Source organism: Onychostoma macrolepis, chromosome 12, assembly GCF_012432095.1.
Source record: "Onychostoma macrolepis isolate SWU-2019 chromosome 12, ASM1243209v1, whole genome shotgun sequence".
Taxonomy (NCBI): domain Eukaryota; kingdom Metazoa; phylum Chordata; class Actinopteri; order Cypriniformes; family Cyprinidae; genus Onychostoma; species Onychostoma macrolepis.
In genome coordinates this window covers 20,856,291-20,878,745 of record NC_081166.1, presented here as the reverse complement: position 1 = coordinate 20,878,745, position 22,455 = coordinate 20,856,291, and the positions used below count along the sequence as shown (strand labels likewise).

The 22,455-nt window shown below is 38.4% G+C and overlaps 1 protein-coding gene across 5 annotated transcripts in view; it reads left to right on the top strand.

Annotated features, from left to right (window-relative positions):
• Positions 1–22,455, top strand: part of avl9 (AVL9 homolog (S. cerevisiase)) — a 120,070-nt gene that overhangs the window by 62,262 nt on the left and 35,353 nt on the right. For all 5 annotated transcript variants that reach the window (XR_009273665.1, XR_009273664.1, XM_058793454.1 and 2 more), the window contains exons 4-12: positions 3,405–3,490; positions 4,975–5,046; positions 5,136–5,225; positions 9,261–9,327; positions 9,933–9,973; positions 10,110–10,148; positions 10,236–10,305; positions 11,802–12,265; positions 16,527–16,661. Coding sequence is in view for 3 of the 5 variants with exons in the window: in XM_058793454.1 (XP_058649437.1) it covers positions 3,405–3,490; positions 4,975–5,046; positions 5,136–5,225; positions 9,261–9,327; positions 9,933–9,973; positions 10,110–10,148; positions 10,236–10,305; positions 11,802–12,265; positions 16,527–16,661 (1,064 nt within the window). In the remaining 2 variants the exon portion in view is untranslated. The remainder of the gene's footprint in view (positions 1–3,404; positions 3,491–4,974; positions 5,047–5,135; positions 5,226–9,260; positions 9,328–9,932; positions 9,974–10,109; positions 10,149–10,235; positions 10,306–11,801; positions 12,266–16,526; positions 16,662–22,455) is intronic.

Sequence of the window (22,455 nt, the reverse complement as noted above, 5' to 3'; positions counted from 1 at the left end):
CAGTAAATCGCCATCACCTGCTTTCAAATGAAGCGGCATTTACTACACAGAGCCATAGTTCACTGACAAGCTAGGCAATATCGCATTCATAATCGAATGCGATTTATCTGCGATAATGTAAATTATACTATAATCTGTGTAAACACATTTATCTGTGTAAATTATAGTCACTTATAGTCACTGTGTAAATTAATATATTTTGACAACAAATAAAAATTTTATAATTTAGTAGTTAATTTAAAAACTGTATTATGTGAAATTTACATGTTTGCATACAATTTTTTTTTAAGTTGAGTGTTGACTATTATATTTAAAAATAAATAGAAATTAAGTAGTTAATAAATAGTATTTAAGTTTGGGCTCTGTTGTTAATTGTAACCTTATAGTAGGCTAATGTAAAAGGACTTCCTATAGTTTAGAGCATAAACTGAGGTAAACCACTGTTGCAAGAGTTTTTCTCCCTGCTGTATTGAAACCATACCGAACTGTGACGTCAAACCGAGGTACATACCTAACCATCATGGTTGTGTACCATTATACCCCTAGTGGCTAAATTCATTTATCTGGAACAAAAGAAAAATAAAATAAAATTCTCAATTCCAACTCAAGTGTTGGAGTTTTGAGAATTTTCAGACTTTCCAAATATTTTTATTTTCAGCTCTGATTTGTCATTGAATGGTTCATCCTCATCAGCTCTGATTTGTCATTGAATGGTTCATCTTCATCTTGATCTTGAATCCTCACAGTCGAACTGGCCTTTACGAAATGTAAAGCAATGCTTTGTGTGAGAGTTCCATGGCGTGTAAGAGTCAGGTGGCAATAGGATATTATTTACAGTGAAAAAGAGAGTTATAGTATTCCCTTTACCTATCCTAATTAGATAAAAATCTGATTTAGCTTTAGAGAGCATCCTTTGGGAATTGTAAGACCAGATTTGGCATGCAAAATGCTCCAGCCAACAAACTTTAGTTTTAAGATTGCGTACTCCAGGGTGTAGATTTCTTTGTATAATGTGGATTAGATGACCCACAATTTCCAGAAGGAGATGTAATGCCAGTGGACGGTGAGAAAGGCAGAAACGTAGTTGAAACAGTTCCCACGCCGTATATTGCAGAATAAACACAACTGGACAGCATAAGAGAGGAGAATCCAGATGACAGACCATGCAAACAGCTCATTAATCTTCATTGTTTCCCACACCCAGAGAATCAGAGTCAGTAGATCCGTCAAGTAGACAAGAGCTTTTCAGCTAAAGATCTTGCACAGATTACATATCGTGCCTTATGTCAGATATGCAAGGTGTATACAAGAGATTACACCCATTATCCGAGTAAAACCCATTATCAATACTTCTAGATCTTCTTAAACTAATTTCCAATAACTATGCCAGACTGCTGAAAAAATAAATAAATAAATTGATGTCTTGGATCAGAGAAGTTAATTTCTATAAAAGGCTGGCAAAATTATAAGAAAGATTATTCATTTGCATCTCTTGATATATATATATATATATATATATATATATACAGTGAGGAAAATAAGTATTTGAACACCCTGCTGTTTTGCAAGTTCTCCCACTTAGAAATCATGGAGGGTCTGAAATTGTCATCGTGGGTGCATGTCCACTGTGAGAGACATAATCTATAAAAAATCCAGAAATCACAATGTATGATTTTTAACTATTTATTTGTATGATACAGCTGCAAATAAGTATTTGAACACCTGAGAAAATCAATGTTAATATTTGGTAAAGTAGCCTTCGTTTGCAATTACAGAGGTCAAACGTTTCCTGTAGTTTTTCACCAAGTTTGCACACACTGCAGGAGGGATTTTGGCCCACTCCTCCACACAGATCTTCTCTAGATCAGTCAGGTTTCTGGCCTGTCGCTGAGAAACACGGAGTTTGAGCTCCCTCCAAAGATTCTCTATTGGGTTTAGGTCTGGAGACTGGCTAGGCCACGCCAGAACCTTGATATGCTTCTTACAGAGCCACTCCTTGGTTATCCTGGCTGTGTGCTTCGGGTCATTGTCATGTTGGAAGACCCAGCCTCGACCCATCTTCAACGCTCTAACTGAGGGAAGGAGGTTGTTCCCCAAAATCTCGCAATACATGGCCCCGGTCATCCTCTCCTTAATACATTGCAGTCGCCCTGTCCCATGTGCAGAAAAACACCCCAAAGCATGATGCTACCACCCCATGCTTCACAGTAGGGATGGTGTTCTTGGGATGGTACTCATCATTCTTCTTCCTCCAAACACGTTTAGTGGAATTATGACCAAAAGTTCTATTTTGGTCTCATCTGACCACATGACTTTCTCCCATGACTCCTCTGGATCATCCAAATGGTCATTGGCAAACTTAAGTCGGGCCTGGACATGTGCTGGTTTAAGCAGGGGAACCTTCCGTGCCATGCATGATTTCAAACCATGACGTCTTAGTGTATTACCAACAGTAACCTTGGAAACGGTGGTCCCAGCTCTTTTCAGGTCATTGACCAGCTCCTCCCGTGTAGTTCTGGGCTGATTTCTCACCTTTCTTAGGATCATTGAGACCCCACGAGGTGAGATCTTGCATGGAGCCCCAGTCCGAGGGAGATTGACAGTCATGTTTAGCTTCTTCCATTTTCTAATGATTGCTCCAACAGTGGACCTTTTTCACCAAGCTGCTTGGCAATTTCCTGTAGCCCTTTCCAGCCTTGTGGAGGTGTACAATTTTGTCTCTAGTGTCTTTGGACAGCTCTTTGGTCTTGGTCATGTTAGTAGTTGGATTCTTACTGATTGTATGGGGTGGACAGGTGTCTTTATGCAGCTAACGACCTCAAACAGGTGCATCTAATTTAGGATAATAAATGGAGTGGAGGTGGACATTTTAAAGGCAGACTAACAGGTCTTTGAGGGTCAGAATTCTAGCTGATAGACAGGTGTTCAAATACTTATTTGCAGCTGTATCATACAAATAAATAGTTAAAAAATACATACATTGTGATTTCTGGATTTTTTTTTTTTTAGATTATGTCTCTCACAGTGGACATGCACCTACGATGACAATTTCAGACCCCTCCATGATTTCTAAGTGGGAGAACTTTGTGATGTAGATGACAGTGTCCTGTGTGTGCTTTTTTGTTTTAAGTTGGTTGTTCTTTTTGTGTATGTATTTTTGTTTGTTTGTTTTTTTGTCTTGCTTGATGATGTGATTGATTTTCTTTACTCTGTGTCATTCAGTGTTGTATTGTAATGTGTTAAAAAGATTATTGAAAAAAAAAAAACTCCTTTTGATATTGTAATATAAGATGATGGTGTGGTATGTGCAGAGTGATGTAGGATCATAGATATGATCAAAGTTGAATTTTTATCTTCATATCTATTTTTAAACAGTACATTTGATTGTGTTTCTTTATGGACAGATGCTGTCTATTTTCATTTGCCCCCTCTGGATGGACAGCAGAAATGTGTTTATGGAGTTTCTTGCTACAGACAGATGGAGGCCAAGGTTTGTCCATGAATAATTTATACTAATTATTGTCATGTTTTTGCTATTTAAAAGAAAGAAAGAAAGAAATGTGGAAGATTTAATTTTAGTAACACTTTAGGGTCACTTTGTTAAGGTCTAATTCTCGCTATTAACAAACCATTAACTACAACTTTTGCCTCGATTAACTCCTAATTTGCTGCTTATTAATAATTAGTAAGGTAGTTGTTAAGGTATTGGATAGGATTAGGGGTGTAGAATATGGTCATGCAGAATTTGTGCTTTATAAGTACTAATAAACAGCTAATATGACGTTAATAATATGCATGCTAATAAGCAACTAGTTAATTGTGAGAATTGGTCCCTATACAAAATACTTATTAGCATGCATATTTCTAGCATATTGGCTGTTTATTAGTACTTACTGTATAAAGCGCACATAATGCCTTAATCTGTATTACTGTATTCTAGATCTCTTAACTCTTTCATATACCTAAACATGACTACTATAGCAACTACCGTACTTGCTGTCAATAAATAGCAATTTAGGAGTTTATTGAGGGAAAACTCTTAGTTAATAGTAATTATCTGTTTCCTGGTCTAAAGTGTTACGTTAATTTTTAATTGATGTAGTGCAGGGGATCATAAGCTAGAAGAATGCAGTCTGATGCTGTCATAATGATAGCATGCAGTTATTAGTAGAAGAGATCTTTCTTATTGAATGAAGTCAGAATTAAAGAATAATGTGAAATAGTTTCCTCAGTCCAACATAATCCTTTCTTCTAAATAAATGAATGAGCAGGGGTTTTTTTCCTGATAGTGTTGTGTCTCGGAGTCAGCAAAGATAGATTTCTTCAATGTGATCAATGAAGCTCGAAACGCAGAGTTCCAGATGTCAAAATAAGACTTTATTAAACAAAGTAACAAAGCCGAGATAACGGTCGCCGCATCTGAAATCTCTGTCTGTCGGGGCATCCGTTTTATACCCGTTTTTCCACCCAAATTTGGTAGTTCCGGTTTTTAATTGGCTATGCCTGTCTGGTTTGCCACAATTTATTACCAGCCGACCTGGTCCATCTTTTAATGGTGGAATTTGGCCAGATCCGCCATTTTTTAAAAACATTTATTTTACGGCTTCCCATTGGTTGGCGGTGTTCCCATAAGACATACATCAAACTTGTTTACCTGTTCCTGTCATATTCTGGAAATCACCCAAAGTTCATTGGGTTATTCAAGTTCATTGGTACACTACAATGGAAAATACCAACACTGCCCAATGGATGGCCCCTTAAGACTTACAATCTGCACTAAGACATCCAGTATTAGAGTAATTCAGTATATTGATCAGTATATGGATTACATTCTTGAACATTCATCATATTTTAAGTAAGATATTACCATATTGAGTAAATATCATTATATAAAGTAAAATAACACAATAATAGATACTGTAAAAGAATCATATTATGTCTAATCTGATATTATTGTAATGTTTTGTATTATAGGCACTGAAAGTACGAGAGGCAGATATCACAAGAGAGACGGTTCAGAAGAGTGTTTGTGTTCTCAGTCGATTGGTAAGACATGTATATGGCAGAGAAACCTTTATTTACATAAAATTCCTGCTTGATTATTAGATTATTAATGTAATGCATTGTTGTTTCAGCCGCTGTTTGGTCTGATACAGGCTAAACTTCAGCTCATAACTCACGCTTACTTTGAAGAAAAAGATTTCTCTCAGATCTCCATCCTGAAGGCAAGATCTTTCACACACATTTCATTGAACTAATACAGCTAGTACATTTTTTTACACCTTATGAGATGCATAATATTTTTGTCAGATTTGTTTAAAGATGTAGAATTCCAGTCAAATCAGTGTTTAAAAAAATTAAATGGTCTAAAACTAAGAAACCCTTAGTAAGCAGTAAATAATAAATTATTAAACTAACAGACTATGAATGTGTGAAAAGGGTCTTTTATTGTCACGCCCATGGACTGTCAATGTGTGTTTTCCTCTCCATGTGCTCCCAGTGACCTAGTTTTTCCCTAGTCTAATTAGTCAGAGCTAAAATTCATATCACGATTATTTTCCACTGTCCAGACAATATCGATATTATATCGCGATATGAGGGAAAACAAATCGGAATCACATTTTAGTAGACCTTAGTTAAATTACAGGCAAAATATGTATTTTAACCTTATATAACTAGAAAAAAAAACAAAAAAACAACTTGATTTCAAGATCTAAGGCAAAAATAGAACGGTCTGACTTTAGATGTGTGAAATTATGCTAAGTAAGACACCTGAGCAAAAGAAAAACAGCAAATGGACTGAAAGAACATGCAAATTCACTCTCTGACAGCAGATGGCGCTTATGGCCTCAATTTAACGTTCCTTTGGTCACCGCTATAAATAAAGCTGCTCTGCGCTGCGCTTATGAACACGGTCACGGCGGTGAGAGAAAAATGAAATGCCATCTAAAGTTATCTGAAGAGAGTTCCCTTCAGGTACTCATTCATATTAACCCCCTGCCCCAATTCATTATTTATATTTTTCTTCCTATATTTCGAGCATTGTGAACAGTGATCTTGTGCTGCCTGCTACAGTATTTTCTCTCTTTGTGTCCGTGTTCTGCGTCTCTGTCCTGTGTTAATGTCCGTTTACAGACTTAGTAATATTACCACACAAATTATAAACCCGATTCCAAAAAAGTTGGGACACTGTACAAATTGTGAATAAAAAAGGAATGCAATAATTTACAAATCTCATAAACTTATATTTTATTCACAATAGAATATAGATAACATATCAAATGTTGAAAGTGAGACATTTTGAAATGTCATGCCAAATATTGGCTCATTTTGGATTTCATGAGAGCTACACATTCCAAAGAAGCTGGGACAGGTAGCAATAAGAGGCCGGAAAAGTTAAATGTACATATAAGGAACAGCTGGAGGACCAATTTTAGGTCAATTGGCAACACTATTGGGTATAAAAAGAGCCTCTCAGAGTGGCAGTGTCTCAGAAGTCAAGATGGGAAGAGGATCACCAATTCCCCCAATGCTGCGGCGAAAAATAGTGGAGCAATATCAGAAAGGAGTTTCTCAGAGAAAAATTGCAAAGAGTTTGAAGTTATCATCATCTACAGTGCATAATATCATCCAAAGATTCAGAGAATCTGGAACAATCTCTGTGTGTAAGGGACAAGGCCTAAGACCTTTGTTGAATGCCTGTGGTCATCGGGCCCTCAGACGACACTGCGTCACTCATCGGCATGATTCTGTCATTGACATTACTAAAGGGGCCCAGGAATACTTCCAGAAACCACTGTCGGTAAACACAATCCGCCATGCCATCTGCAGATGCCAACTAAAGCTCTATCATGCGAAAAGGAAGCCATATGTGAACATGGTCCAGAAGCGCTGTCGTGTCCTGTGGGCCAAGGCTCATTTAAAATTGACTGTTTCAAAGTGGAAAAGTGTTCTATGGTCAGACGAATCAAAATTTGAAGTTCTTTTTGGAAAACTGGGAACAACTTACTGGAACAACATATGCTCCCATCCAGATGTCGTCTCTTTTAGGGAAGACCTTGCATTTTCCAACATGACAATGCCAGACCACATACTGCATCAATTACAACATCATGGCTGCGTAGAAGAAGGATCCGGGTACTGAAATGGCCAGCCTGCAGTCCAGATCTTTCACCCATAGAAAACATTTGGCGCATCATAAAGAGGAAGATGCGACAAAGAAGACCTAAGACAGTTGAGCAACTAGAAGACTGTATTAGACAAGAATGGGACAACATTCCTATTCCTAAACTTGAGCAACTTGTCTCCTCAGTCCCCAGACGTTTGCAGACTGTTATAAGAAGAAGAGGGGATGCCACACAGTGGTAAACATGGCCTTGTCCCAACTTTTTTGAGATGTGTTGATGCCATGAAATTTAAAATCAACTTATTTTTCCCTTAAAATGATACATTTTCTCAGTTTAAACATTTGATATGTCCTCTATGTTGTATTCTGAATAAAATATTGAAATTTGAAACTTCCACATCATTGCATTCTGTTTTTATTCACAATTTGTACAGTGTCCCAACTTTTTTGGAATCGGGTTTGTACATTTTGGGAAAATATTGTAATCCAGTTTGTGTGCAGTTCCGAAGAGCCGATCTTTGGAGCAAAAACTATCCGGTTCTGATTTATGTCCGATCAAGCGGGGTATCTCTCTCTCTCTGATGACGCAGTAACGACTGCGCAGGAAAAAAATCTTTGTATGTCCATCCAATGAAATCCATGAATATGTAACGGTATCCACGGTATAGCAAAATCCATATCATGGCACAACATAATACCGGTAGTCATGTTAATACCGTTATAGCGCCCACCCCTAGTTTCCCCAATTACCTCGTTTGGTTGTATATTTATAGTGTGGTCTGTCCTTTGCTTGAACGTCTACCCATGTGCTACGTGTGTTCCTGCCTGCCCTGTGTTCCCTGCGATTTGGATTATTAAAGACTGTTTTTTGTGTTTACTCCAAGTCTCTGCATTCCTTGCTCTTCACAGTAGCTCATCGTGACAGAACACTGGACCTACAACAAAGTTTACTGCGTGTCTCCCCTCTTGTTTTTGTTTCCGCTGCTTTTCCCACGTCCAGCCCAGAGAGGGCTCCTGTTTCCCTGTCCCGCCCAAGAAGGGCTGCTATTCTCAAGATTGGCCCAGAGAGGGCTTCTGTTTCCCTGTCCTGCCCAGAGAGGACTCCCGTTCCTGAGTTTAGCCCAGAGAGGGCTTCTGTTTCCACATCCTGCTCAGAGAGAGACTCGCAGTTTTGGTGTGTGTGGGCAGCGCACACCAGCCCTGAAAGCCCGGAGGCTCAAAAATGCCCGCCCACTCCTGCCTCATTCCTCCTCCACCGCTGTCGTCTGGCAGTCCATCTGCTTGCCCTCAGCCCAACATCAGTATGGTGCGAGCCCCGCGGGTCTGCCAGTCTCCATCGTCACCGTGGCTGGAGAATCCCTTGCCTCGGACTCCAGCCTCTGAGTCCCGGACTCCGCCTCAGCCTGTCGACCCAGCGACTCCACCATGGCCCATCAGTCCACTGGCTCCGCCGGGCTCTCTCGTCCCTCCGGCTCCACCTTGGTCTGTCGTCGACCATCCATCGCCTCAGGACTCCACTCCTCCGGCTGCGCCTTGTCCCTCCAGCTCCGTCAGGCTCCTTCATCCCTTCGGCCACTCCTCGGTCCTCTGTCACTCCGGCTCCACCGCGGCCTTCTAGATCCCCGCCTCTGCATCGGTTGCCTGAGCCATCTGTTCTACCTTGGCCCTCCGCTTCCTCCTCGTCACCCTGGCTCATCGGCTCTCCGCCTCGGGCTCCTCTGCCACCTGCTCTGCCGCCATCGGTCGGCCCCCCAGAGTCATCAGCTCTTCCTCCTCCATGGCTCCTCCCTCTGTCATCTCCACCGTGGGTCGCCATTATGGCTGTGGCCTGCCCTATGTTTCCTGCGATTTGGATTATTAAAGACTGTTGTTTGTGTTTACTCCACGTCTCTGCGTTCCTTGTTCCTCACAGTAGCTCATCATGACATTTATCTGCCCACTTTCAGTTCCAGACCAAAGTAATCATGGTTTTCAATATATCTTTGAACAGAGTATTTTTATAGTAACTGCAAATGCTTTTGTATTGTGCTGCATCAACACAGATATAGGTATAAAAAGACAGCTGTCATATCAGCCAGAAGCAAAGAATCATTCAGTGCACCTTTCATGTATTTTTGTTTTTGGTTCTCTGTAGGAGCTCTATGAGCATATGAACAGATCTTTAAGCTGTACAGCGCTGGAAGGATCACAGATTTATCTGGGTAATTAAAAAAAAACACTTTTCACTACTATAATTTAGTAATTCAAGAGTCTGCTTTTCACTAATATATTTCATCATTTAATTTGACCTCTAAATAATAGTAATTGGATGAGGAGAGTGTAATGTCCAAATTTACTTTCCAAATACACATTCGTGGTCTTATTGTGTGTGAATTACTGTATCGATGCATCCTACACATCCCAAACTAAAAGCCTCCTTAAAAAGTAAGTGTATGAAACGCCTACTTTGCAACATTATGCATGAAACCCTTGCTTTTCAGCATCCAGTAAAAACCTATAGATAAAATCCATCAATTTTTTTTTTTTTTTTTTTAGAATAGAATATTTTGTACATAAATATTCTGCATTATGGAAGTCAAATTGGTTGCAAATTATGTTTTGATGTCGTCTTTAAATGTTTTTTAGGAGTATTTGGATAACTACTCAAACACCAGTTATGTGTATTGTGCAGCCAGTGTTATTTATGGCGTTTATGACTCAACTATGGGTTGTGATAAAGTCAAATTATAATTTGAAATAAATCTTGGCATAGTATAGCCTACTTAACCCTATCAATTTCCTATTTTCTGACATTTTTTAACTAAAGGTCTGTCTGCCAGAGATTTGATTCTGCACTTTAAACACAAGGTAAAGGACTGTACGCTTTATTTTAAATTCTGCTTTATCCTTCTGCATAATATATATTTATTTTGATCTTTATTATGAAACTTGCAAGTCTACTTTTGGTCTAAATGCTTGTGTTGTTTCTCTTTATTTGCTGTAGGTTCTGATTCTCTTTAAACTTATTCTGCTAGAAAAGAAGGTCATTATTACCATCTCAATACACACTTTGTAGTAAAGTCTCATGGATGAGTCTAGACATAATTAAGTATTTAATATCTCCCGGTAGATCCTATTTTATGTGAATCCGGTGAAGAGATTGGTTGAAACCCTGATGACCGTCCTGTCATTGTTTCCAGGTAAAAAGGTTGTGATCTGGTGCCAGATTTGAATTGGTGGGTGTGTTATTCTAACTAAAAAACTGAAACACTCACCTAGAAATTAAGGAATAACACAGTAACTTGATAGTAAAAAGATACTTAAAATGTTAAATTAACTAATACAAATTCATTTGACTTTTAACTGTACATTACTTGAACTATTAATCATTTTTTAATACATGTTGCAATGTACATGTTGCCAAAGAAATTTGTAAAATAGCACATGTATGCTGCTGTACCAGGGTTAGACTGGCTATAGGGAGGACTGGGATTTTTTTTCATTCATGAGCTGGCTGTTGTGAATATATGTAAATATTTAATTACCCTGTAGAGTACAGGTCAAGTCTTTTTAAAGGTATTATCATTACACAGTATCAGTGTTTCATGTTAAGGTGTGACAGACTCAAAATCATGTTCATATGCATAATGATAATCCTTTTAAATAAGCATAATGATAATTTACATAATGCATAAGTAAAATTATAATACCTGAGGCCTTTTACACAATGCTGGTTAGGGTTAGGGTTAGCTAGGTTGGAATTTATATTGAGCAAACTCTAGACTCAAGAAGGTGAAATGTTCTTTACGGTTGTTTATTCACCATCATATCTTACACTGTAAGGTTTTATTTGGGGTAAGATTGTGATTGTTTGCTACATAAACTTTTAATTAAACTGAGTTGACCGAGAATAGTGAGTTCAATGGGCCTGCTGAACGTGATCTAAACTAGGTAGGATTTGTTTAATTTTGTCAACCATAAACCTACTGTGAAACTCAGAGCTTGATCATCCTCATTAATGTATTGTATTGTAATCTATTGTCACTTTTATGCAGTTGAAAAAGTCACACATTCCAGTTTGGTAGAAACCACCAGAAACTCCAGTTCAAATGGTGGCACAGATCAACAAACAGATTTTCTCCATTTTGACATAACATAGGCACCTTGTCAATGTAAATGTGTCAGACTAATTGTATATGTTTAACACTGATAATATTTTTCCATCGTTCAGCATAACTGTTTCATTTTGTCATGTATGATTTGTAAAGACTGAAATATCCAGATCAATAATAGCGTGAGCAAGTCTGTTTTCCCCAGTATTTATTATTCTATTGCAACAGACTAAATTATGCTCAAGCAGCTCACAAAAAATCACCCAACCATTGCACTGTTCTGTCGGTCTTGTTAATTGAGTTTCTGACTGGTCTATTCCCAAAAGTAACTTTTATTTTGTGAAAGATGGTTCCAGCCCATCAAGACATTACACTTCTATATAATAATTTTAAAAAAGCCTGCCACTAAATGGAACATTATGAACAAAATCTTGTTCCTAATTTGCCAGTTCTGCAATTTGCAAGTGGAGCAAATTTTATGGTGACAAAATATCTGGCAAGGTGAGAGTAGTTTGTTGAGAAGGATTTTTTTATATAATATTATTCTCAAGTTTTGTAAAGTATTTACAGTATTTATTTTGTAGGTATAATAGAGCACGGACTCGAAGATTCCTCTCACTATCAGCCCCGGAGGAGCTTATCAGATGACTTTAGTTCACCAGAAGTCGTATCTGCAGACGAAGAGTCACTCCCTATGTCTGGTACAGATAATACAGACATATCAAAAGAGCTTGAGGGCAGGTATGATGTCAGTGACCAGCCGGATCAGTCGAAGCCTTGTAACACCTCTCTGGACACACACTACCTTCAGCATCATGCAGGAAGCTTGCTGGACTCGCAATGCGAATGGGAGACGCTGGAGCCTCATGTGATGGATGAGATGGAAGGGAAAGTAGACATAACTCATTCAAATATGTTTGACACAGATTCAGGCTTGCCAATAACAGTACAACCACAGTCGGCCACAGGACAGGGAATGTTGACCTCGGGCCTGGTATCTGGGTTGCAAGAGGACCAGTATGGACTACCACTTGCTATCTTTACAAAGGTGTGCACACAAAACATAATCCGCATCCACCATACTCTTTATGGCAAAACTACACTTATTCAAGTTAAGTTTTATTATAATATTTGAATAGATGTGTTAGAACTATATATACTATATGTCATAGAAATACCACAGTATGAAAAATTGCTTTTAGTTATTTCTATATTTGGCTGGGTAGTCGTTTGGGTGGCCAATGCAATCGATTTCTCACAAATATAAAAATACATAAAATAAGTAAACTTGACCACTGTTCTTGTTGCAAGAAGAATTTATTGAAGTTAGTAGTGTAGCACAGTTCCTCAGCAGCAATGTTTGCATTTCTGCCTTCAAAGAACCATAACCCAAAGTTCTATCTATGGGACACAGCTTTTTACTTAAATCTAATTAGCATACAAGATATCACAAGGACCTCCCTGAGTACAGACTAGAAAATAAAATGCATGTTATCTTTCACAACAAAGAAGCAATATAAAATATAGCCACAGTTTTGCAAGTAATTATCAGGGTCTAGACAGTTGATAAAAAATTGAGGCAATTAAAAAAATGGTACTTGATTTTTTAAAAATATATTATATTATATTATATTATATTATATTATATTATATTATATTATATTATATTATATTATATTATATTATATTAATTATATTATATTAGGCATCAAACTGCCAATTACAATTTGTCATTTGTCAAGGTTTCAGAAATGTAATTTTTTCCATTAGGTTATAAAATATGTTGTCTATCTGAGAGATAGACGATGCTCTGTACATTTTAAAACAATGGGGAAAATGACTGTAGAAATTTGGGCCACATGGCTATGCAGAATCAATCCTCGCATGAACTGGTAAAAACACAATTTGTACTGGTAAAACAATTTGTTTTTAAGTCCCCTTAGTATACTTTATGGGGATGCTGGGGGAAAAAATAAAAGACATAGGAGAGGGCATTGCAAGTCCCATAAGTGTAACATTCCAACACTGCTGCCAGAAACACCTTTTGGTCAATGACTGTTTTGCTTGTATCAACACCCCCTTCTGGCTTGGAACACTTTAGTTTGATAGTCCACTTTAGACATTCTACTAACAGTAAGTAACTTTGCAACTACATGTCAGCTAGCAGTCATTAGAGTATTAGTAGACTGTCTGCTTAAAAACTTCTAACACTTTATTTTGATGGGTTCACAACATACAACACACTGACTACGAGAAATTTTGCAAGTATATGTCAACTTATTCTACTAACCCTAAACTTACCCTAAGTCTACTCTGAGAGTTAGTAGATATGTAGTTGCAAATTATTGAGAATTAGTTGACATGTAGTTACAAAGTTACTTATAGTTAGTAGAATGTCTAAAATGTACTATCAAAATAAAGTGTAACCGAAAACATAACTAAATAATACAATTGTATTATAGTTCCTACAGACATCCTACTCATAGTACTAATGAATAGCCCTGGCATAAGGCACGTGTACATACTGTTACGGAGCCGACAAGACAAGAGGCGAGCGGATCCATTTGCAGGGTTTTATTCAAAGACATGGTCAGAAATACAAGCAGGGTCGAACAATGGCAAATAGGTACAACACAGGCAAGACAAAGAGTAATCCGAGGGCAAGCGTGGGTCTTCGATCGGCGAACAGTATCCAACAGGGCAAGGCAAAGGGTTAATCCAGGAAACACGGACAGGAATCAAAACAAGAGGAGAGGGGCAACGCAAGGCTAAGACAACTAAGTAGGCTCTGTAGAGTAGATATCAGCAAAGACTGTGATAAATGCTATACAATACTCGGCGATAATACTGAGGAAGTCCATAGCTTAAGTAAGGTGTGTAATCAGTGAATTCAGTGTGTGCGTAGGATCAGATGAGAGTGTGATTAGTGCAATCAGCTGTGTGTGTGTCGTCAGTGCAATGGGTGATGGGAATTGTAGTCTGTGGTGAATTGCAACAGTTAGCGTAGTGCAAAGAGTCAATGTGGTGAACGAGTGACCTCTGGTGGTGAGTGAACGGAAGTTCATACAGTGGGGCAAAAAAGTATTTAGTCAGCCACCAATTGTGCAAGTTCTCCCACTTAAAAAGATGAGAGAGGCCTGTAATTTTCATCATAGGTATACCTCAACTATGAGAGACAAAATGAGAAAAACAAATCCAGAAAATCACATTGTAGGATTTTTAAAGAATTTATTAGCAAATTATGGTGGAAAATAAGTATTTGGTCAATAACAAAATTTAATCTCAATACTTTGTTATATACCCTTTGTTGGCAATGACAGAGGTCAAACGTTTTCTGTAAGTCTTCACAAAGTTTTCACACACTGTTGCTGGTATTTTGGCCCATTCCTCCATGCAGATCTCCTCTAGAGCAGTAATGTTTTGGGGCTGTCGCTGGGCAACACGAACTTTCAACTCCCTCCAAAGATTTTCGATGGGGTTGAGATCTGGAGACTGGCTAGGCCACTCCAGGACCTTGAAATGCTTCTTACGAAGCCACTCCTTCGTTGCCCGGGCGGTGTGTTTGGGATCATTGTCATGCTGAAAGACCCAGCCACGTTTCATCTTCAATGCCCTTGCTGATGGAAGGAGGTTTTCACTCAAAATCTCACGATACATGGCCCCATTCATTCTTTCGTTTACACGGATCAGTCGTCCTGGTCACTTTGCAGAAAAACAGCCCCAAAGCATGATGTTTCCACCCCCATGCTTCACAGTAGGTATGGTGTTCTTTGGATGCAACTCAGCATTCTTTCTCCTCCAAACACGACAAGTTGAGTTTTTACCAAAAAGTTATATTTTGGTTTCATCTGACCATGTGACATTCTCCCAATCCTCTTCTGGATCATCCAAATGCTCTCTAGCAAACTTCAGACGGGCCCGGACATGTACTGGCTTAAACAGGTGGACACGTCTGGCGCTGCAGGATTTGAGGCCTTTGTTACTTTGGTCCCAGCTCTCTGCAGGTCATTCACTAGGTCCCCCCGTGTGGTTCTGGGATTTTTGCTCACAGTTCTTGTGATCATTTTGACCCCACGGGGTGAGATCTTGCGTGGAGCCCCAGATCGAGGGAGATTATCAGTGGTCTTGTATGTCTTCCATTTTCTAATAATTGCTCCCACAGTTCATTTCTTCACACCAAGCTGCTTACCTATTGCAGATTCAGTCTTCCCAGCCTGGTGCAGGTCTACGATTTTGTTTCTGGTGTCCTTTGACAGGTCTTTGGTCTTGGCCATGGTGGAGTTTGGAGTTGGACTGTTTGAGGTTGTGGACAGGTGTCTTTTATACTGATAACAAGTTCAAACAGATGCCATTAATACAGGTAACGAGTGGAGGACAGAGGAGCCTCTTAAAGAAGAAGTTACAGGTCTGTGAGAGCCAGAAATCTTGCTTGTTTGTAGGTGACCAAATACTTATTTTACAGAGGAATTTACCAATTAATTCTTTAAAAATCCTACAATGTGATTTTCTGGATTTTTTTTTTTTTCTCATTTTGTCTCTCATAGTTGAGGTATACCTATGCTGAAAATTACAGGCCTCTCTCATCTTTTTAAGTGGGAGAACTTGCACAATTGGTGACTGACTAAATACTTTTTTGCCCCACTGTAGACCGGATTTGTGACGCATACAATTCCAAATTTAATTCACTTCAAATGCATGTAGGTCTTCTACATTATTTAGTCTCTGAGCAAAGCATCAGAAAAACTGAACATGCAATTTAATCTCACAGCAAATTAGGTAACTGCAGTTTACATGCATAAATAAACAATAGCATAAGGGTTAAGACATGACCCTGACAAAAATTATGATTTGCTGGTATCATAGTTAGCATTTATTCAAGCCTGCTTCTTTATTGATTTGACTGTCCAAAATGATGTGATAATATTATTGAATACAAATAGGGTTGCAAAGGGGCAGAATTATTTCCAGTAAAATTCCAGAAACTTTCCAAAATTTGCAGTCCTAAATACAAATACATTGATTTAAACTATTGATGCAATGTAATAAGAACAACAATCAGTTTATTAGTTACACAGTAAATTAGTCGATCATAAAAATTTAATTCAATAAACTGAAAACACAAGAAAAACCCTTCATGACATCAAAATGTAAGGAGACACACAGAATAGCAAAGTTAACTGAAAAGGTGTCAACAAGAATGAGAATGCTGAAAGATGTTTTTTACTCAAGAATGTGAGCTTCTACCAGCCAGGGCTAACTGTTTGATTTGTTTGACCTTTTGACTTCATTGCCCTTTGTCCCGTTTCCAGGGTTACCTGTGCATGCCATACATGGCACTCCAACAGCACCACCTGCTGTCAGATATAAGTGTTCGAGGTTTTGTTGCTGGAGCGACCAACATCCTCTTCCGTCAGCAGCGCCACCTGAGTGATGCCATTGTGGATGTGAGTACATGTGCTTTTTTGTCTTTGCTCCATAATCACTCTAATATTATAGAAGCTAACATATGGGATATTAGTGGATGAATCTCACAAAGCTTATCAAGAATGTGTGCAGCTCATATTTGACCATGTTGAGTTTTTTTTTTTTTTTTTGTATTGTGACATTATTTTCATGACAATAATTAAGCATTTAAGGACGACCTCCTTAAATGCCCTTGCTCAGCTCAACAGAATCCCCCACAGGTGCTCAAGAGTGTTAAGATTGAGTGAAATACATGTGAAATACATGTCCACTAGGATTTTCACCTTGAGAATGAATATCTTCATTGTCATGTTGAAAAAATGCCCAACAATGCAGGGAATGAGGAGAGGGTAGCATCTTCTGTTTCAGGTTTTTGTATTACATCACACAGAGGTGTGTGAATTGATGACAGCGTTGATAAAGCACAACTTCCTCGCAGTATCAGCACTCATTCATCCCTATATAAGAGCTTTACTACCACTGAATGTTACTGTGGGAACCAGGCACTTCTCTCTATACTCCTCCTCTAGCAACACGATAACATTTTGGATGCTGTTAGATCCGAAATGATTGACTTGGTCTCATGGGACCAGAGTATGGATTCCCAGAAGTCTATATTTTGTAAATATGGGCCTTGGAAAAAGCTAAATGTGTTTGTGCTTTGGCTACAGTAGGTAGTTCTGGTGTGGATAAACGAACCATGCATGTCACTTTTGCTGGCTGCATCTTACTCTGTGAGATAAACACTTTTTTCATAGCTTTTGCTGGCTCTGAGACACTTGGTGTTTCTCCTGCTCTTTTTCTAGAAAAAAGTCACTCATCACTAGGGTTGGGTCCCGAACTCTGTATTTTTAAGGGTACAGACCGAATTGAGTCGGTACTACCGAGTACCGATTCACATTAAATCATTCGGTACCAAATATCGGTTCCTGAGAACGCATTTGGGCGCATACGAAAGAGAGAGAGAGAGAGAGAGACCCTGTGACATGATGTCACCCCTGCAACTCTTTAAAACACAACACACAGTGCAAACCGAAATGTTCTGAAGTGTGCTTACATTTCTAGGGTCATGTGGTTTCCGCGAAAACGAGGACAAGATGGCGGAGTCCATTCATAAAAACGAAATTTACTCTATAGCGTGGAATGCCACGGAATTCGTAAATTTTTGGATGAATAAAAGAGAAGGTCGGTCACTTAATTCGAATCGCGATATGAACTAGTGTATGTGAATATTAAAACACAAAAAGACGGTTTAAATATGAATCCTGCATGTTCCGTTAGCCTCTGTAACGTTATGTATGAATGGCGGACAGGGCTGGCGCGTACATATAGGCGAACTATGTAGGAGCCTAGGGCGGCGAGAGAGGGAGAGACTTGACTTTTTTCTTTTTTTTTCTTTTTTTTTTACTTTGGAATTATATTAATATCAACAAGAAGTTTCCACGCCATTAGTTTTTCTAAATCAAAATGAAATCTCCCATCATTCTTTCTAGTAGTGGTGCCACTCCCGCCCCGACCTCCCCTGCCCTGCTGCCCTGCCCTACCCCCACCCCACTTCGAGCGGCATCAATTAGTCTACGTGCAAAATACCTTAATGAATATCCAAAAATGTCAAAACAAATAAAATTATCAGGCCATGAATACAAAAGACGACGACTTTTAAAAGAGCAAGCACTAGAGAAACAAAGAGGCTCATTTTTAAAATTCATCTCCTCTGGAAGTCAAGACCACAGCAACATCAGCAGCGACCATGCTAATGACAGCGAGGGTGTGGACGTTGTTAGCATGGCACTAGCTCATCTGACGAGGGACAGGCGGAACTGCAGCAGGGAGAAATATTACAGTCAGGTGAAGAAATAGGTCATGATCCCGGAAACTGGCCAGCAGTAATAAAGCCTGGACTTAAAGACACTTTGGTACAGAGAGGGCCACATCAGACCAAAGTAATAATTTTTCTAAAAGATAGTGGGAACAGGAGATTTTCAGATGCACATTACAGTCGCACATTAGCTAACGGGGAGAAACTGGACAGACCATGGCTCGTTTATTCAATTAGCAAGGATGCTACATTTAGCTTTTGTTGTAAACCTTTTAGTGAAAGCGAGAGAAAGTCTGCTCTGGCTAAAGACAGTGTCAAAGACTGGAAAAATCTCTCCAGCATGGTCAAGTGAAGTCACCTTTATTTATATAGTTTTATATAGCTCAGTTTAGTTTAAATAGTATCTGTGCAATCAAATCGACAACTGAGCAAGCCAGAGGCGACAGCGGCAAGGAACTAAAACTCCCTCTGTGACAGAATGGAGGAAAAAACCTTGGGAGAAACCAGGCTCAGTCAGGGGGCCAGTTCTCCTCTGGCCAGACGAAAGCCACAGTTCAATTCCAACCGCAGCCATGTCAGATTGTGTAAAGGGCTTATCTGATTCCCGTGGTCTTGTCCCGATGGAGCATTTTAATTTATAATTTATAATTTAATGTATTTGTTATATTTGTGTTTTATTCATTATTTGAAGTTTTTCATTTATATGATTTATTCATTTGCTATAATTGCAATGTATAGTTTAATGCATTTATTGTTCATCAGTCTATTTTCATAATATATATTCGTTATTAATTTAATTTAAATTTATAGATTAATTCATTTAATATATGTCTGTTGTGTGTGTGTGTGTGTGTGTGTATATATATATATATATATATATATATATATATATATATATATATATATATATATAATACTATATATATAATACTATGTATTTATTCATTTTTAATATTTGTATATTATTATGTTTAAATTAAAATTTTAAATGTATAAATGTATTATATTTATATTTTTATATTGTTGCAATTTCTAACAATAATAGTATTATGTAGTTAGATATTTTATTATATTTTTAGTTATTTTGTTATATTTTTAGTTATCCCCTTCACTGGGGATATGTCTCTGGGGCTCATCTAGGTGTCCTGCTCTCCGCTGACGATCAGGGCTGTAGACATCATCTCTTAGTGCTGATCCACCATCTGATTGGATACGGGCTGAGAAACAGAATAAGAAAGAAACAGACAAATATTAGCATAGATGCCATTCTTCTTACAATTTAATGAGTACATCGTGTGCCTAACAATCCTTTAACGGATTTGAATAATAGAAGCGTATTAGTGTGCTATGTGTAAGCCAGGTTAAAGAGATGTGTCTTTAATCTAGATTTAAACTGACAGAGTGTGTCTGCCTCCCGAACAGTGTTAGGTAGATTGTTCCAGAGTTTGGGTGCTAAATAGGAAAAGGATCTGCCGCCCGCAGTCGATTTTGATATTCTAGGTATTATCAAATGGCCAGAGTTTTGAGAACGCAGCAGACGTGGAGGACTATAATGTGATAAGAGCTCGCTCAAGTACTGAGGAGCTAAGTCATTCAGGGCTTTATAAGTAATTAACAAGATTTTAAAATCTATCCGATGTTTGATAGGGAGCCAGTGCAGTGTTGTGTAAGAAAAAGTGATGAGGACGTTGACAGAACCGGGCTAATATGGTCATACTTCCTGGTTCTAGTAAGGACACCAACTTCAGTTTGTTGATCAAGCGTGCAGAACAACCACCCAATAAAGCATTACAATAGTCTAACCTTGAGGTCATAAATGCATGAATTAGCATTTCTGCATTTGACGTTAAGAGCATAGGTCGCAATTTAGATATGTTTTTGAGATGGAAAAACACAGTTTTACCAATGCTAGAAGCATGGCTTTCAAATGAAAGATTGCTATCAAACAGCACACCTAGGTTCCTAACTGATGAAGAAGAATTGACAGAGCAGCCGTCAAGTGTTAGATAGGTGTTCTAGGTTATTACATGTGGGGTTTTTAGGTCCGATAATTAACATTACATTAATTACATAACAATATAAATGTAATGTATGCCTTAATGCATTATAAAAATCTAAACAGTTATCTTGTCGATCCACCTGTTCACATTCACAACACTGCGTGTTTGCAGCATCAAAACATGGGTTAATTTTCAAATTTATTAACATTTCCGTCATTGTTCAGCAGGAGGCGCTTTCACTTTAGAAACAAAGTGGTTTCCTCAGTAACGACTGTACACAAAACAGCGCAGAAACGGGCAGCGCTCGTTTATTTTTTCATGTTTTAGTTGGTTAGGTTTGTATTTTGTTATGTTCTGTTTATTGTCAGATGTACTAACTATAGCAACCGCGGCGCCCTGCCGTATGTTGCCAGGAACTACCGTGAAACGCTTAATATAAACACTTAGGTAAGGGTGACAGTTAAGACGTTTGTTGCAACGCTCTTAAAGATATCCCTTACCTCAGGGAATTTTTTCCCCTCAGGGATAACCCTAAATCAAATTACTTAAGGACTTTCATGCAACTGGGCCCTGGACACAAGGTTGGCCACTCAAAATACAATTGATGCACAAAACCAGTGTAAAATATTAAGCAAAACATTACACTGGCAGCAGGTGTTGGAACGATTGGTAAGCATTGTGAGAGTAATGGTGATGCAAAACATGGCATTCCGCGGCAGCACAGATAAGCTATATGAACATAACAATGGAAATTTCTTGAAACTTGTAGAGACAGTTGGTCAGTCTGACACTGTGATGGCAGAGCACATCAGAAGGATACAATCTAAGGAGACTCATGTTCACTATTTGGGCAAAGAGATACAGAATGAAATCATAGGTTTGCTTGCATCTCAGATTCAGCAGGAAATTCTCAAAATGCTCAAATCAGCCAAATACTTTTCAATAATTTTAGACTGCACACCTGACGTGAGCAGAACAGAACAGATGACAGTTATTGAGCGCTTCGTGAAAGCGCTGGAAAGTAGTGTGACGGTTAAGGATGATTTCTTAGAATCCATGCAATTAACGGATTCCACTGGTGCTGGCATGACAGATGCTTGAAAAACTGGGTGAGCTAGGGATTTATATAATGTATATGAGAGGTCGAGAATACAACGGGTCAAATATGCGTGGGAAACACAGTGGTCTCCAAAAGAGAGTGCAGGATAAAAATCCAAGAGCGTTCTATGTCCCGTGCAGTTCTCACTCTCTTAACCTAGTAGTGAATGATGCAGCATCGTGCTGCCTGCAGGCAGTGGAATTCTTTACAGTGATACAAGAGGTGTACAACTTTTTCTCCGCTTCCACTTCTCGCTGGCAGGTGTTAAAACAGCACGTCGGTGAGAGTGGCCTGACGGTTAAGCCCCTTAGCAATACTAGATGGGAAAGCAGGATTGACACACTCAAACCCATCCGACACCATTGTAGGGTAATATTTAAATAATTTAATTTAGCTCAAAGGGAATCATTTATGATTTTATAGGTAATTTGAACAGAATCACTGTTTGATCACTGAGTCGGCTGGCGATTCACTGAACGAGCCGTACAACATCAACTCTGCACTGGATATTAAAATCCAAAATATAGTGAAAACAATATTAATAAGCACAGTAACAAGATCGGCAGATTAAGATATTAACTTGTAAGCACAAAACACAAGATACTTCTCTTTTCAATATAAATAAGACTTTATTTATATAACCCTAAGACATAAACTAATCTAACACATGAACACATGCATTCATACATTCACACGTTACAGAAAGGGAGAAAGTGAGGACAGGATGAGTTTAAGAGAATGAAAATGTGACATCCCAAGTTTACAGCAATATGGGCTATTGCATAGACCTGAACAACCATCAATCACTTATTTAACCTTGAGGTTTTCAATGAGGCTAAAATTTAAATTAAATGCAC